Source organism: Hippocampus guttulatus, chromosome 4 (genome assembly GCF_054856545.1).
Source record: "Hippocampus guttulatus isolate MCC_2025c chromosome 4, RoL_Hgut_1.0, whole genome shotgun sequence".
Lineage (NCBI taxonomy): Eukaryota > Metazoa > Chordata > Actinopteri > Syngnathiformes > Syngnathidae > Hippocampus > Hippocampus guttulatus.
In genome coordinates this window covers 21946767-21963845 of record NC_141264.1, presented here as the reverse complement: position 1 = coordinate 21963845, position 17079 = coordinate 21946767, and the positions used below count along the sequence as shown (strand labels likewise).

Genomic DNA, 17079 nt, shown 5'->3' with positions numbered 1-17079 from the left:
TTTCCTTTGAAGACATTCGAGGTACCACCAGAGCAGAGTCCTTCTGATTTGGTTTTAAGCTCCCCTTTTGACTTGACATAAATGATCAGTAACATTGTTTCATCAGAAAACTTTTATTAGTCCTACAAGTTTTGAAATTTGCTTTATATTATTCAGATTCAATTTTATTGTTGGTACAAGTATTATACAAGCAGCCGCCATGGCGACAAAACAGCAAGAAGAGCACAAACAATCAGTGTCATTCTTATGCAAATGAGCACCCATATTCACGCACGCCCTCCTCTCAGCATGCTGCAATTTTCCGTCACTCTTTGAGTCTGCTGACAATAATGACAAGTGGTTTCCTCTCTCGTTGATTAACGGGCAAGAGGCTGTCGAGATGCTTTGTCACGCACTCGTGTTGAATCGGACGAGAATTTAAGCAAATGGTCATTTGCGGTCTCCAAAACAGATCAACCATTCAAACAACAATGCGGCTCCTTTACTAAGCTTTTTCTTCTTCGTATTCTAGAAGCAAGCATGCTAACCACCAATCAGTACACTGGGACACCGGGAGTTGAAAGTTGGCATTGGGGAAAAAAAATGTGGGTGCTGATACTTGTATTAGCCAGGCTAAGCGAAGGAATGTCATGACTTGAATTTGAGAGGGTGCGACCTCGCGCCGTCCTGCCGCCAGGCCGCTCCTGGTTAGCATGCAAGTGAGCGGCGGCGGCAGCGTGGTGCATCCGCATGCAAACTTCCAGATTAACGCCTATGAAATATTAACCGCTCGCATTGTCGGAATTTAAAAAAAGAAAAAAACCACAAATCACCTCTCGAGTCGTTTGCGAAGGCCGCCACAGCTGCCATTTTTTGTCCATCATGATCAATATAGGGTACAAATGTTTGAAATTGAAATTTTAATTTTGGAAATGAAAAAATAACTAAATAAATCTGAGGTTATAGCCTTATACCACCCAGACGTACCTTACGGTAAAAAAATGATTTGATCATTCGTCACTGTTTAAATTGTAATTTGTTTGATCCACGGCAACTTTCATGTTTGCTGCTCAATCAAGCCTTTCTTGTCGCCGTTTGTGCTTGTTGATGTCATCAAGGCACGAGGTAGCTCCGTTCCATTTTCTATTTACATTCACTCCTTTCACACTGTGCACTGCTGACGCTTGTTCCTCTTGTTCAGCGCCGCGCGAGCCGTCACGATCCCAACGCGAAGCCGCTTGTGTTTGCGCGGGCTTGCTGTCGTCTTCATCAGCGCCGCGCGCTTGCATGCTGTCTGTCAACCGTCGCGCTTATTAAGAGACACGTCTCCGCCAGGAAAAACTTGCGCTTCGCAAAGTGCTTTTTTTTTTCTTCTTTCTTTTTAATCAGGCAATTTCCTACTGATTCAGGACAGCGACGACAAGGCTCCGGGAAGGGGGGGGGGGCACCGCAGGCACCGTATTGTGTGTTCCCGCTCGATGACATGTTTTCATCGGTGATGGCGTTTTACTTCATTTGAGATCCATTGCAGAATGTGAAACTCATTTCCGCACTTCAAACGTTACAATGTGACTTCAAACATAGCCGGGACAGCGAGGAAACATAGAAGAAGCCATTTACGGGGGAAGAAAATGGTTTTGCAATGAGTACAACCTGGCAACGGTCCCTCGCGCCCACTTTTTCATCATCAATCCTTGAAATGGCCAAAATGTGTTGTCATGCGCCGCTCATCGATGGGAGAGGTCAAAAGCTTCCCAATTTAGCGTAGCCTATCTGTCTTGGATACCTGCTTTCCCATTTAGGCCCATTTGGGCAAATTCTCTGTGGGTTAGCACCGAGATTCATTCCGAACGACCATTTCAAAGGAAAACTCGCCCATTTTCCTGTTAAGTTTCGAGGCCGGGTCCTTGAGACGTTTTCGTGCGTTCTATTATGCGAAACACGTCCACCCAGTTTCATTTTGATCACTGAAACTGGCATCTGGGGCTGTTTTTTTTCTCCTTACTTTACTGAGAGCAAAATGGCTGCTTCAAACCAAAATGACCGCTCCTCCTGTCCAGTTTCCGCAATGGGTCCTTGAGACTTTGTCGTTATGACAACACATCCAATCCATTTTGTGTCCATCAATGAAACCTGTGTCTGGGGCGCTTTTTATTTTTCCTTTTTCCTTCCAAGGTGATCTGGCTGAGTGTACAATGGCTACTTCAAGTCAAGTCAACAGTATTTATAGAGCACTTTCAAACAGCCATCGCTGCATACAAAGTGCTGTACATGGAGCAATTTAACATGCACAATAAACAGTAAGACAAATCGGTAATAAAGGCGGTAGAAAGCACCAAACAGTAAAACCAAGAACAAATCTAAGTCATGCTGAGTCGAATGCCAAAGAATACAAGTGAGTTTTGAAGATGGGCGGCGAGGAGGCTTGCCGAATGTTCAGTGGGAGGTCATTCCAGAGAGAGGGACCAGCAACAGAAAAGGCTCGATCCCCTCTGAGCCTCAGTTTAGTTCTTGGTACTTCTAATAAGGTCTGGTCCACAGACCTGAGGCGCCGGGCAGGTGTGTAGGGGCGGATGATCTCAGAGAGGTAAGGTGGCGCGAGATTATTCAGAGATTTGAAAACAAATAAGAGGATCTTGAAAATAACTCTAAAATGAATGGGGAGCCAGTGAAGGGATGCCAGAGTAGGAGTTATGTGCTCCCTCTTACGAGTACCAGTCAAGAGGCGAGCGGCGGCATTCTGGACCAGCTGAAGGCGCTTAATGGAGGACTGGCTGACTCCAAAGTAAAGGGCATTGCAGTAATCGAGCCGGGATGTGACAAAGGCATGAATTACCGTCTCAAAGTGTTCATGTGAGAGGAGAGGTTTTATTTTGGCCAGCTGTCTAAGGTGAAAGAAGCTGGATTTAACAACGGCACCAATTTGCCGATCGAGTTTGAAATCACTGTCCAGTTTAAGGCCCAAGTTTGAGACTGTTGACTTAAGATAAGGAGACAGGGGACCCAAGTCTACAGGATGGAATGTACAAGGGCCACTGGGACCAAACAATATCACCTCTGTCTTCTTTTCATTGAATCTCAAGAAATTTTGTGCCATCCAGGTTTTGATTTCTTCCAGACAGGATAGGAGTGGTCTTAATGAGAAGGCCTTTGGTCTTAATGGAAGTCTCGGGCGGTCCTGATGGTGCGGCGGCATGTCAGCTCTCACCCGACGAACAGGAGAAGCGCACGAAAGGCATTAAGACTTCCAACCAAAACACCTGACTTCTTGTTCAATTGCTGGCATGGGTCCTTGACACTTTTTTACGGCTTCTATTGTGGACACATCCGGCCAATTTAGTGGTGATCGGTGACCCTGGTGTCAGGAACGAATTATTTCTAACATACCAAGGGCCAAAACTGAATCCTGCATGGGATGTGGACGTGGATGGCTAAAATACATACAGTTTTGATACACACAGGAAACACCCGGAGAAAAGCCATGCCGACACGAGGAAACTCCACACAGCCGGAATCGAACTCTGCACCTCTGCGCTTTTAGGCAAACGTGCTAACCAGTCGACCACCAATGCCGCCAGCCTGGGAGTCGATGCCAAAATGTATATCTACATATATATTACGATTGGCGACGCTAACGTACTGGAAGTAATGTAAAATGTATTTTGGCAAACGACGAAACAAAGTAACGGATCTGATCTGAATTGGAGGAACGTTGAGGGGCAAGATGGAGGGGAGGTGTCATGCTAAGTCATTGTGGATGCACAGCTGCTGTGTGATGCAACGCGCACGCGCGCGCACACACACACACACACACACACACACATATAAACAGCAGGAGATGAGCCAATGAGGCATTTGGTGCAGACACACTGTGTTTGTGACACCTTGTGAGAGAGAGAGAGAGAGAGAGAGATGAAAGCCGAGGATGGAGAGAGGGAGGAAGATGATTAGGACGAGCAGATGTAGCTGCAGCGCAGCCAGACAGGAGAGCTTCACTTTCCCCTTCGCCCACCCTCCTCCTCCTCCTCCTCATCTTCCTCTTGCCCGTCGTGAGTCACGGACATCATTTCAGGTGAGACCACCCCTTTTTATCGGCGCCCCTCCTCTTCCGCCAACTTCCATCTGACTTGCTCTCACTTCTTCAGCCTCCACGTCGGCGGAGAGGAAAAGATTAATCGCGCTTTCGTGCGCTTCTCCTGTTCGTCGGGTGAGAGCTGACATGCCGCCGCACCATCAGGACCGCCCGAGAGCATCCTCATCCGCATCTTGATTGACAGCCAAGCATCATTACTCGGCTTTTACCGGTGCGTTGCGGGGATTGCCGTGAGTTACTGCCGACTCTTACGGTGTGTGTGTGTGTGTGTGTGTGTGTGTGTGTGTGTGTGTGTGTGTGTATTGGAGCCAATTTTGCGCCGAATACCATCACGTGTTATCAGCCATGTTTTTACCAGGTGTTTCCACCAGACGTGGGAGCAAGTCAGTAAGTTTTGAGTCTTGCAAAGGCACTTGTATCAGGCACTGGTTCATGTTTGACCAGCTATCAGTTAGCTGAACTTTAAAGTTTGTTTGCGAGTAAGTTGCTTTTTCTCCTTTTCTTGAAATTTAGAGACCCTGTGAAGCAACAATAAATGTCTTGTGAGTTTGCCACGACATATAAAAAGGATGCTGTGAAAATTGGATGATATCACCAAAAAAGTATGTCGTACATAAAATAAGATTTCAAAAAAAATTTAACTCAAGCCCTTGTCTCTGCTCTGAAAACGGTGAAGGCATGTCCACTGAATGGCGGAAATGGGATTTGTCGTTCTTGGGAGAGAACACTGAGAAATTGTGCACATAAAATCCATTCAAACTGCACAGATGTACTCCATCTACTTACGCGGCCATATTGAACATGTTTGCCACCTTTGCATTTTTTTTTTTTTTTTTTTTGCAAGTCAGTAGGATTCTTGTTTTGACATCAAATATTTCTCAACTTGATTCATAGGAATCTGGCCAACCCTATTGTAATTGTTTCAAAATGCTGAAAAATGAAATATTTTCATCCTCATGTCAGATTCACTTTGTGGAGAAAAAGAAACAAAGAGATGTGGAAAAATGGAGATAAACCCACTTTTTTTTCTTTTTTATTATTTTTTATATTATGATTATTTCGTTGTCAAGGAGGCCGAGATCTGATATAAGATAAGATAAGAAAACCTTTATTTGTCTCACAATGGAGACCGTCGCAATTTACAGCAGCAAAATTATGACATGGACAAAGTAGAAGACAAAAAATCTAAATAAATATAAATATGAAATATAAATATAAGCATATTAAAAATGGGTGAGTGGGGGGTGAGTCCAGGTTTTCAGGACCAATTTAAATGACATTTAAAGTCAATGTTCATTTTCAGTGAAATGTTGGTCTGGAATTTAAAAGACAAAACTTTGTTGAAATGTTTTCAAGCAACTGTGTATTGATTTTTTTTTTTTAATCTTAAACAATCGACCATGTTTTAAAATTTACGAAAAGTTTTGGAGCTCTGAGGATCATTAGCATGTCCTAAAAAGCGAAATAAAAACTGAAACGAGCAAATAGCTTCCCGTAGTTTTCTCCGCTATTTTCAAAATCACTTTAAATGTTCAACTTTGTTTTAATTTCAAACAAAACCAATTTTGCAGAGTCCCCCAGAATCAGCAGCATCACTTCATAAAGTCAACCGCAAATTCAATTGAAACAGTTTGCTGAAGTGAACCGTTTTAAATTGAACTCTTATAGGCTGGCGGACGGATTAAAATAAAAAAGAAATCAATCTTTCGTTTTTCTTGCTGCCCTCAGTCTCCTCTTGAAAGCAATTGGTAAATGCAGCACGTCCCACCGTTGCGAATAACGCGGTCGGCGCGCTGTGAGTTGACAGGTTTCAATTCAAAAGACGGAAGAATCGTGTGTGTACGGTGTCGGGATGTGCAGGGCAAAGGAGGTTTGCGTGTGTCTGGTGCAGTATTACACTCCACAGTCTCGTGTTGCAGCTCTCCTTTTTTCTTGTTGCCCTCAGTCTCATCTTAGATAAAAATGATGGCATTCAATGCCTCTGGCAGTTTTGTATTTCAAAAGATGGTGTCCGTACGTGCGCGCGCGAGTGTGTGCGGACGTGCTTGCCCATGTGAGATGAGCATTTATCCCATCAGTTGCATGTCGTGTTGTAATCTTCTTATAACGCGCAGCGGGGGAAAAAAAAAAGAAGCAGCAAAAAGCCGCTTTTGATTCGCATTTGGCATCTTTAATCCCCCCCCCCCACCCCCTCTCACCGCAAATCCCCTCAGAGATGATTTTTGTCAAGAATGTTCATCTGAAAATATGAGCATTGCATGCGCGTAAACATGCTGGTATTCGCCGTATGTCTATAAGAAATCTCTTTTTTTCATAAAGCAAAGACAAGTCATCGCTTTCAGTGTTTGGCCTTGTTATACATTTTTAAATCCCATCCTCGTTTTTAGCTGTATTAATCTGTGCGGATCTGCAAGATCAAAGGCACTGGGTTTATTAATTTTAATAATCCACTTGAATAATCCAATTCTATCTCAACTACAAACTCGGCAACCCTCCTGATTTTTTCCCGTATTTTATTATTTTTTTTAGCTGTGAGTGTTTTTACCGAATTGATACTACTATTGAACTGCGTTGGAGTTGAAATCTATTGATGACAAGCCAGGAGGGTGCAGTTAAGTGTCAAAACCGTTTTTCAATGTAAATTAGTAGAAATGTTATAAAAACATTCCTGGCTGTCTTTTTTTTTTTTTTTTTCCAAATATGGTGTTCCTATTTTGCATTTCACATATCATGTGGGCTGGAACAAAAAAACGCACTTCGGCGGGGTTCTTAATGGAGCCGTTCTTTCACAGATAATCAAAACAGATAACCTGTGAGTATTGTCATGTTGTCTGTCTGCATGTGTTGCTCCACCATTTGTGTTAAATTATCAGTGGCTTATAGAATCGTCAATACCAACTTTCGATGCTCATCGTTAGTCGCTCAGAGGTGTTTTTACGTCATTATGTAGGGGGTTTTAAACTAGCGGGACATTCTTCAGGCACAGTTCGGCTGTTTTAAATCGATGTGTCATTCTCTTTGTTAAATGTGTAGATTGACAGTAAGCTTCAACTGGGAGTGGCATTAAAAAGCTTGATGCCTCGTTTTTTTTAAAGATTTATTTGTTTGCGGCGTGCCAAACTGCTGCTCGTTGAAGCGAGTTGAGTTCACTGTTGCCGCACGGCGCTCGTATCTCAAGTTTGCATTCTCAAAAACGTGTTAATTGGGCCACTCATATTTCAAGGCACCACTAATTTAAAAAAAAAGAAATCTGAACATTTCAGTGGCAACAAAATTCAGGAATATTATGTCAATTTAAAAAAAGTGTGCCGTGACGATTGATTTGTGCTGTTTTTGCCGTCTGACATAGGTACTCAAGTTAATTTCTCCAGGTTCATTTTCCTTTGAACTATCTTGCCAAGGCAAAGCAGCTTTATTTATACTGCGCATTTCATACACAAGGTAACTGCGTGATTCACATAGTTACAAAAGAGCATTGAAAGACAATAAATAAGGCATTAAAAAAAACTAAATAGAAAAATAAAAAATACCTTACTAAAACTATTAAGAGAACTTACAGTACAAGAACATAATTTTGGGGGAAAAAAAGATAAGAGAATTCCTCAAAAAGACCTTAATCATAGCTACTGAAATAAAAAATCATCGTTCTTAACCTGGATTTCAAAAAACGTAAACTCCTTTTGGCAGTTTATTCCATTTGTGTGCAGCATAACCGCTAAATGCTGATGCACCATGTTTGCTTTAAATGCAAGACTCCGCTAATCGACCATGACTCACGAAGTCCACTGACCTCTTGACCGTCCTGGATTTATATTCCATCATTATGTCTATATATCTATAAATGTTATTTATTTATTTATTTATTGAGGCGCGGGGGGGGGGGCTCTTTTTGTCACATTCCGTCATTCCAAAGAATCTTGTTCCTTTTCGAAACATATCATAAATGCTTCAGGTCGCTGAGTTGTTGTCAAGCAGGAGGTGTCATTCCCCAAATGTGAGCGAGATGGAGAGCTCTTCCATTACCGGGCTTGTCGCCATGGAGACCACCATCTTCCCTCGCATCTTATTCTCACTTTTCCCGTTGTAAAGCTCCCAAAGTAGCAATCACACTTCCTTTTTTTTTTTTTTTAACTGCTATCAGCTTCAACCCCCTACTTTTCATGTCTCATATATTTCCCTGTCCTACCCTTTCTTGCTTCCATTCGCGTACATTGTCATCTGTCCTCAATGGCAAACAGCCGAATGTCACTTTGGCGTCAAACCGCCTCGCCGCACTCATGGATGATCGGCATGTCCCAGGTGATGTCATATGCAGCAGCAGTGATGGACCATTAAGCGGCTCTCCTAAAATAAAATATCTTTATTATGGTCTCTTTGCCAGACAAAGAAGCTCCTCCTCCATCTCCTCATGAATTATTCATTCAAATACAGCAGTTGCCCCCATGAATGCATGCGGACAACACGTTTTCATTTTTCCGTGCGACACGTGAATTGGACAAAAAAAAAAAGGGGGCGAGGCGCAAACTGGAAAATGTTACATTTTGCTGTTGGTTTTTAGACAAAATACACAGTACAGATCCAGATAAAGGTGGTACATTTATTTTGAATTATCACTTCAGGATAGTGAGCAGTTATCTTTCAGTGGTAGTTAGTAAGTTTGTTGATTGGTTGGTTGGTTGATTTGTTGTTTCGATAATTTGTCTAGTTGGCTGGTTGCTAACAGAATTGAACCAAAGTTAGGCCAGATTAACCCAAGAAATAATCTGCTGCGAGTATGTTAGTTACTTAATGAGTTAATTTGTTCGTTAGTATGGGGAATTGCATCAAAATTAGGCCGGGCGAAAACAAAGCTACCGTTCGTCGGTTAGTTAGCAGCTAACTAGCTGGCTTGATTTACGCAAAACAAATGTTAGCGATTGGGTGACAGGGGATATTTTTTCTTTTTCGTTGTCACCACAGTGAAATGATTTTTTTAATTGTCTTTCGTTACTTACTCACTCAGTGACAGAATGATGCCAAAATGGCACCCAAAATATGAAGCAGTTGGATCTTTGGCCGGTTCATTTTTTTTTCCCACTGTTTGGCCATCGGAGCCCAAGTGTGGAAATGAGTAACATGCATTTTTAAAGACGTATACTCCCTCCTGCATCGGCCGGACCCGAGTAATTGCTGGAAGGGGAGAAACTAACTGCGTGCTCCCCTCTACTACTCCTCCTTCCCCTCCGCCACCATTTGATGAATAAGTAAACACGTACAAGCCAGCAGTTGCTTTAAAAGTCTCCGAGTGGGAGGGCCAGCAACCGGCTGTTTACTCGTTGATGATTGCACACACACACACACACACACACACACACACACACACACACACACATTGCATGGAGATGCTTTGTCAGCGCTCACGCATTTTTGCATTTCAAAAGGAACATATTGATGCGGAATGTAACCAAAACGTGCTTTAATGTCTCCGATTTCTTTCTAAAAATTGCAAATTAGACCAGTGGTAGAAAATGTATGGCCATTTTAATTCTTTATTCCGGCCCACTGAGCATTTATATTGTCAAGAGTCCCAATTTTTTTTTCATTTTTATCTTTGTCGAGATGTTTTCAATTCATTCAGATGGTGCCAGTGTACCAAATCAATTGGTTAGCGTGTCTGCCCGATGAGGGTGTGAGGAGTAGCAGAGGAGTATTCAGCATCCAAAGATGCAAAGTCTAGCAGAATTTTGATGCATTACTCAAAGGGTACAGCTCCTCCTCCCGTTGAAGGCTCTTGAGTGTTAAATTTCTGGCAAAATGGAGGTAAAACAGTCCCCAAAAAACTGTTTTGGGGTCATGATGTCATTACATAAGAAATTATGGACAGTATCTGGAAAGCCCTCATTGAAACCTTTAATCTTACATACTGTAGTTCAGGGGTGCCCAAGTCCAGTCCTCGAGAGCCTTGAGGCACCCCTGCTATAGTTTTTCCAGTTATTTTGTCGATAAGCTCGTGGGGAGGGGCAATGACCAGGCTGAGCCAGTTTTGTATTAAGATTTAGAATTCACACACAAGACTTTTACAGTTCACTGGAGTTCATTGCACAGGAGTCTCGCCACAACGATCATGTCGTCTTGCGGGATCCGTCCCTCAGTGTGGGGGGGAACGCCCCTCAATTCTATCGAGAGCAATGGCGCTGACTTTAGGTGTTGGAATAAAATGGCTCATTATCTTCCAGGGAGATATCCGACGCCTTGCTTAGCTGCAACCTTTGACAGTACAAAGTAAGACCATGATCGCACACTAGAATTTTTGGTAAGGTTCCGCCCCTTGGAGCCAATTTCAGTTAGCAACCTTTGCTCGAAATGTCTATCATGAGTAGACCCACCAAAAAGTCTGAAGAAGCAATACCCCAAAAAGATGCGGGAAATCTGCCGTTTTGGTTTCAAGTGGACTTTATAGACTCGTGATAGCGATTTTCAATGGACATACAAAGAGGAGCTTTTTCTTGAAAAGTTTTAGTTTTTTCCCCCAATTGCTAACATATTAAAGCACATTTACAAGACTAGAAAGATGGATGATGGTAAATTGAGAAAAAAGCAACAACTCAACAGTGACTTTTCGTCATTGCCCGTGGGCGGAGTTTGTTGAATCGCCAGGAAACAAACCATGCGGCAGCACGAGGCCAAACTTGTGTGTGATGCTCACGCCCCGAGGACTACACTTTTCGAACATAGTCATGCACAATCTTATTACGGCGCCGAGTCATGTGGCACGCATGAAACCAGACTCATTGTTGTCTCCGCATCTTGCCGTGCAACGCGGCTGTGGCAGTCACATTGTACTCCATATTCGCAATTGTACATATTCACTGTAGCGGTTGTACAAACATACAAACGGCTGCGGTGAGATGCTCGCCAAAGCAGCCAAAGGCCATCAGAGCGAGGACGCTACATTTTAAACAGCAGCCTCGCCGCACTCGACGGGGAAAATGGGTCACGTTTGTTTCCTGACACGTTTGTGAAACCGACTGGTGTGGAAGCGTGAATTGTGAACGTGCTGTTCTGACACCATTCGTGGCTCACGTGCACCTCGCGCATCTTCTTTTTTTTTTTTTTTTTTTTATGTTGTTAACTGTCATCCATCCGTACATCCTTTTTATAGCGCTTATCCTCATTAGGGTCGCCTGTGAGCCGTAGCCTATTCCAAGCTGACTTTGGGCGAGAGGCGGGGTATACCGGTACAACTTTGAGTGTTCGATCAACCTGTCATGCATGTTTTTGGAATGTGGGAGGAAACCGGAGTACCCGGAGAAAATCCACGCAGGCCCGAACATGTAAAACTCCACACAGGGACCGGAGCTGGAATTGAACCCGGTACCTCTGCACTGTGAGGTTGACCACCGGACCACCTAAACTCAAACAAAGCATTAAAAAAAATAAAAAACCAACCTGCCCAAAAAATGAAATACAAGTAACCGAATGTAAAAAAGTCTCGATTAAACACAAACTTTACTATCATGAAAAATCCCAAACTATTATAACCGTGCTCGTGACCAGTCCATATATGTGCCCTGATACTGCCCCCTCCCTTTTAAATGTTCTGAACTCCCATTTCCACCCCACATGCTGTCATGGTGCTCCTGGGTGGAGTCACTGTCATGCAGAGTGTTAAACGCGCAGCCGTCGCAGGCGTCTGTGGCTGACGCTAATGAGGATCGACTCTCCTCGGCAGTGGTGGCTCTGACCCACATTATTTCACGTGCTGCCCTGAGGCCCGTTGAGTCGGGATGGAGACAAACGGCCAACCGGGAGTTTCCATTTGAGAGTCTCTAAAGGTCCCTGTAATTTCTGACATGTTATTGAGCCACAACATTGTGTGTGCCAATGTTTATGTTCTGGCGACTGACTACCGTATTCGCCCAAATATAATACGGAACCTGATTATAAGACGACCCCCTCTTTTTCAAGATTCAAGTTTGAAAAAAGACTTTTTGAACTCCAAATTAATTTTTATACAGAAAATAATGACAGTACATCTGAAACAAATGATTACAACAATATATTTGAGAGAAAAAGCATGTTATTTTGCCTCATTCAAATCTAAAGTGCAATCACATTCGTAAATGAATGGCTTCTGGTTTTTGAAATGTAAATGACATCATAACTTCTCCTCAGCTGCCGGTTAACCTGGCCGATCTTCGACCCACTTTTCTCCAGATAGTCGCTATGTTTCTCCATTTTCTGTTATCTCTTCTATTATTTTCTTCTCTTTTCCTTCTTGCCACTATTTTTTATTTTTCTTCTTTGTGCTACCGCTGTTTTCATTTTTATTCTTCGTGGCAGGGGTTCACTTTGGCATGGGGAGTCAAGTTCAGCATTCGCTTCAATGATATCTGGCGCCATCTAGCGTCGTGAATGGGTATAATGTCTAGACCTCGAATATAAGACGACCCCCACTTTTTCAGTCTTATTTCAATGCAAAAAATATTCGGGCCAATACGGTATATTAGCCTTCCTCATTTTTTTTTTTACATGATGTGGCGATGAGATCTCCACAATTTTGTGGGTGTCCATGTTGACGTTCCAGGGAGCGCCGTGACAAAGTTATTTGTTTTTCCCAACCTCACTACCATCTTATGATATGTCGGCATCTTTAGCAACGCCGAGCATTCAGGTAGATTGACGCGAGGGCCTGTCCACAATGTTGCGTCCATCCCTGTCGTAGTCGAGGCTAAATGCGTAATGGATGCGTTCCCGGAGCGAGGCGACAGCCCGCAAAGTCAAAGCAAAGCCAAAGCATCAATCACCTCGCACGAGTCGCGTTTACAACAAGCGCGTCATCCATCTTGATGAGGCTGAGCCGAGAGCGCAGGGGTCCTCCACGCGGGGGCACCACCGCTTTAAACGCAAACCAAGGGATTAAACGTGTCTCTGAAGGGCACCTTGACGGAGGCTCCCTTTTTTCCGCCATTGAACCGCGAAAAAGATGATTGGCATTCAGAGCCACCCGCTGTTGTTGTCATCCAAAAAAAAAAAATGGAGATGATGGAATGGAGGAAGAAGCGACGATGCAAAACAAACAAGATGGCAGAGATGTGTCATAAAGTCGAGTCAACACACGGGGCTTTATTCATTCGTGGACGTGACTTCATTTCCATATAAATGTCTTGCGGGCGAGCACAGGATTGAATGAAGTTTCTGTTTTGTCAGAGAAGATCAACAACAAGAAAAAAAAAGATCATATCTCCCCTGCACTTGTTGATTTAAACGTTTCTGTCCCTGTTGACTTATGAAAGTTCTTTACTAAACTTAAAAAAAAAAAATAAAGATCCCTCCTTATTTCCTTTTGTGTTGCAAGCGTTTGCTTGATGTTCATGATTGCTGATCGTTTTCTACGTCAATTGGGGAGGGAAGAAAAAAAGAATCACCCCGAACATGACATACGCCGCACCACAAAATAAGAGCTCGGGATCATCATTTCCAGGCATCCAACAATTTCCTGATTATTATTCAGAATGATTAAAAAAAATGCTTTTGAACATTAACTCCCGTTTCCATTGCGACACCAACGCAGACACGCGGCCATCTACCAATCGACGGATTGCAGAGTGCTTTGCTCCACCCTACATGGGGGGGGGGGGGGGGAACGATCATGAGCATGAAAATGACTAACGCGTGGAATTCTTTCTCATGATGCGCGCTAGTGAGAGGCGGGATGCTGAGGCTGATGTGGAAGTCGACGGACAAGATGCGTTGCCTGAGGAAGAGATCCACGCTGCCTCTGCTGGGCTTCCTGGTCGCCTTCCTGCTGTTCTTCAACCTCTACATGGACATGGACGGATACGTGTTGGTGAGTGGCGGTGTTTTGCTTTAGCGTTTTTTTTTTCTCTCTTTGCATTATTTATCGATCTGACTAGCGTATTTTCCACACTAAACGGCGCACTGGATTATGAGGCGCACCTTCAATGAATGGCCTATTTTGTCTTTTTTTTTCATACATTGGGCGCACCGCATTATAAGACGCAATCTGCAATGCATCCACTAGATGGAGTTACACTCAAGGAACCGCCAACAGAACGATCAGATGTCAGTAAAACTGATTTAATAAAGCAGCGACGCAGTTCACTTAACCAACAGCAAGTTATAACATTGACTCATTAGCGTTGAACTCTCTTGCCGCTGCTCTATTTCTGTGTTCAATCGCCGTAAGTTTGAACTCTGCATTGTCAGCATGTCTCGAGCAAAGGGGCCATTTTGGGGTCGAAATATTACCGTAATGACCACACACAAGCCGCATCGGACTTTTAACTCATTCAGTACCAGACAATTCTGGACCAAGTCTGAAAAGACGTTTAAAAACGTCTTTGGGAGTGAATGAGTTTTAAGAAAATGGAAGACTTTTAGGTGCACCTTTTAGTGCGGAAAATGCGGTAATTGGAAACCTGTATCACGTGCCGAATGAAATGTTTTTTTATTTTTAAACCTATCAGGGACAGTGGCCACGACAGTGGACTGCTTATCATGTTAGCGGGTTACAGGGTGCATGAAAGGGTAAACACATTTGTACATGTTCTTCTTTTCCAACAGGAGGCAGAAAAGCGGCAGCTGGGTGAGACGTTAATGCAACCCGCTAGCTCAGAGCGATACATCCACACCTTCAGAGACCTGTCCAACTTCTCCGGGACCATTAATGTGACGTACCGCTACCTGGCGGGATTCCCTCTGCCGCGCAAAAGTGGGTAGTTCGCACGAGAACGATGTCACTTTGGAAATGTGACGTCTTGTGTGCTACGTGTTATCATCAGACGGCCTGACCGTCGTTTGTTTTTCGTCATCATCAGAGTATCTGACCATCGGGTTGTCGTCGGTGAAGAGGAAGCGCGGGAACTACCTCCTCGAGACCATCAAGTCCATCTTTGACCAGTCCAGCTACGAGGAGCTGAAGGAGATCGTGGTGGTGGTCCACCTGGCCGACTTTGACTCGCTGTGGTGTGAAAACTTGCTGCAGGAAATCAGCCGCAAGTTCTCGCACCACATCATCGCCGGCCGCCTGCTGGTGATTCAGGCTCCCGAGGACTACTACCCGTCCCTGGACGGCCTGAAGAGAAACTACAACGACCCCGAGGACCGGGTGCGCTTCCGCTCCAAGCAGAACGTGGACTACGCCTTCCTGCTCAACTTCTGCACCAACCTCTCCGACTTCTACGTGATGCTGGAGGACGACGTGCGCTGCGCTCGTAACTTCCTGACGGCGCTGAAGAAGGTGATCGCCTCCCGCGAGGGATCCTACTGGGTGATGTTGGAGTTCTCCAAGCTGGGCTACATCGGGAAGCTGTACCACACGCGGGACCTGCCGCGCCTGGCGCACTTCCTGCTCATGTTCTACCAAGAGATGCCGTGCGACTGGCTGCTCATCCACTTCCGCGGCCTGCTGGCCCAGAAGGACGTGATCCGCTTCAAGCCGTCGCTCTTCCAGCACATGGGCTACTACTCGTCCTACCGGGGCGCCGAGAACAAGCTGAAGGACGACGACTTTGAGGAGGACGCGGTGGACATTCCCGACAACCCTCCGGCGCGGCTCTACACCAACATCGCTGTCTTCGAGAGCTACGCCGCCGCCAAGGCCTACAGCGCCGTGGACGAGTACTTCTGGGGCAAGCCGCCGTCCACCGGCGATTTCTTCGTGGTGGTCTTCAACAAGTCGGCCAAGATCAGCAGGATCAAAATCGCCACGGGCTCCGACGACAGACAGAGCGACATCCTCCATCACGGCGCCGTGGAAGTGGGTCAGAGGCGCGTGGAGGGCAAGCAGGACGGCCAGTGCGCCTCCTACATCACTCTGGGGGAGTTCAAAGGTGGCAGGGTTGAGGTTCAAGACGTGGACCGCAAGATTGGTTTCGATGTGGACTGTGTGCGCATCGTGGTGACAGCTGGCCAGAAAGAGTGGCTCATAATCAGAACCATCAGCCTATGGACCGCACATCCCGGCAGTTCGTCGGTCAAGTGACCAATTCGGTTATCGGTGCGGTCATGTTGGACAAGACTCAGAAAAAAAGTATATTTTCTTGTGTATTTTTTTTTTCAACAATTTTTTCCCTCCATCTGATAAGTTTCAAACACGATTCAGAATCCACCCTTTATACTTCATTTTCCTAACATAAAAACAGAAATTTGTTTCTACTGTATGTGTCTGCTGTCATGTTTTTGAAGTTTGGAAATCAAACCGCTTAAAAGCGGTAATCATGCGCATCCTGTTAATTGGGCCAAATTTCTGCTTTTTTTCCACAAAGTCAAAGTCTGACAAGATCCAATTAGTGGATGTCGCGAAAGGTTATCCTGAGTGACTGTCCTGTGGTCTGAGCTGTGCTAAGAGAGATTATTGATATAAAGAAAAACAAAAATTCAAGATTTACAATGGTGGGCGGCACTGTGACCGACTGGTTAGCACGCCGGCCTCACAGTGCAGAGGTGCAGGGTTCGATTTGGGCTCCGGCTTTCCTGTGTGCAGTTTGCATGTTCTCCCCGTGCCTGCGTGGGTTTTCCCCGGGTACTCCGGTTTCGACCCACATTCCAAAAACATGCATGGCGAGTTAATGGAACACTCTAAATTGTCCCTAGGTGTGAGTGTGAGCGTGAATGGTTGTTCGTCGATATGTGCTCTGCGATTGGCTGGCAACCGGTTCAGGATGTCCCCCGCCGACTGCACGAAGACAGCTGCGATAGGCTCCGGCACCCCCCGCGACCCCTGTGAGGATAAGCGGATCGGAAAATGGATGGATGAAGATGAATTCATGACAAAGAATAAAGTAAGAAGACAGAGAATAATTTTTCCCGCCTTCATCATGCGTAGGGTCTTTCACATCAGTGTTGTCATCTACTCCTGAGCTTTTCCTTATTCACATTTGAAGTTTTGTATGAGCCTGCATCCCTTCCGCTTCTTTCTCTGCGGGGTCTGATTGAATACAGTCATTCCATCTGCTCTTTGTTGCCCTCGTTTTTGAGGCCCGTGGACTAAAATCCACCTCGCT

The 17079-nt window shown here is 44.7% G+C and overlaps 1 protein-coding gene across 2 annotated transcripts; it reads left to right on the top strand.

The window, feature by feature from the left end:
* The first annotated feature begins 3229 nt into the window (after window positions 1–3229).
* Window positions 3230–16231, top strand: LOC147206583 (alpha-1,3-mannosyl-glycoprotein 4-beta-N-acetylglucosaminyltransferase C-like). Of its 2 annotated transcripts, none has more exons than XM_086109168.1 (5): window positions 3230–4051; window positions 4125–4283; window positions 13756–13901; window positions 14639–14786; window positions 14893–16231. In XM_086109168.1, the coding sequence occupies exons 3-5, from the start codon at window positions 13767–13769 to the stop codon at window positions 16056–16058; spliced, it is 1449 nt and encodes a 482-aa protein (XP_085965294.1). In that variant the 5' UTR covers window positions 3230–4051; window positions 4125–4283; window positions 13756–13766; the 3' UTR covers window positions 16059–16231. The 2 variants fall into 2 exon arrangements, with proteins under 2 accessions (XP_085965294.1, XP_085965295.1); XM_086109169.1 differs by having other exon boundaries at window positions 4125–4302.
* Window positions 16232–17079: the final 848 nt, after the last annotated feature.

Coding starts and splice junctions, on each gene's coding strand:
- LOC147206583 (XM_086109168.1), top strand. CDS start 13,767: ATGCTGAGGCTGATGTGGAAGTCGACGGACAAGATGCGTTGCCTGAGG. Junction 13,902..14,638: donor ACATGGACGGATACGTGTTG/GTGAGTGGCGGT, acceptor CTTTTCCAACAG/GAGGCAGAAAAGCGGCAGCT. Junction 14,787..14,892: donor ATTCCCTCTGCCGCGCAAAA/GTGGGTAGTTCG, acceptor CGTCATCATCAG/AGTATCTGACCATCGGGTTG.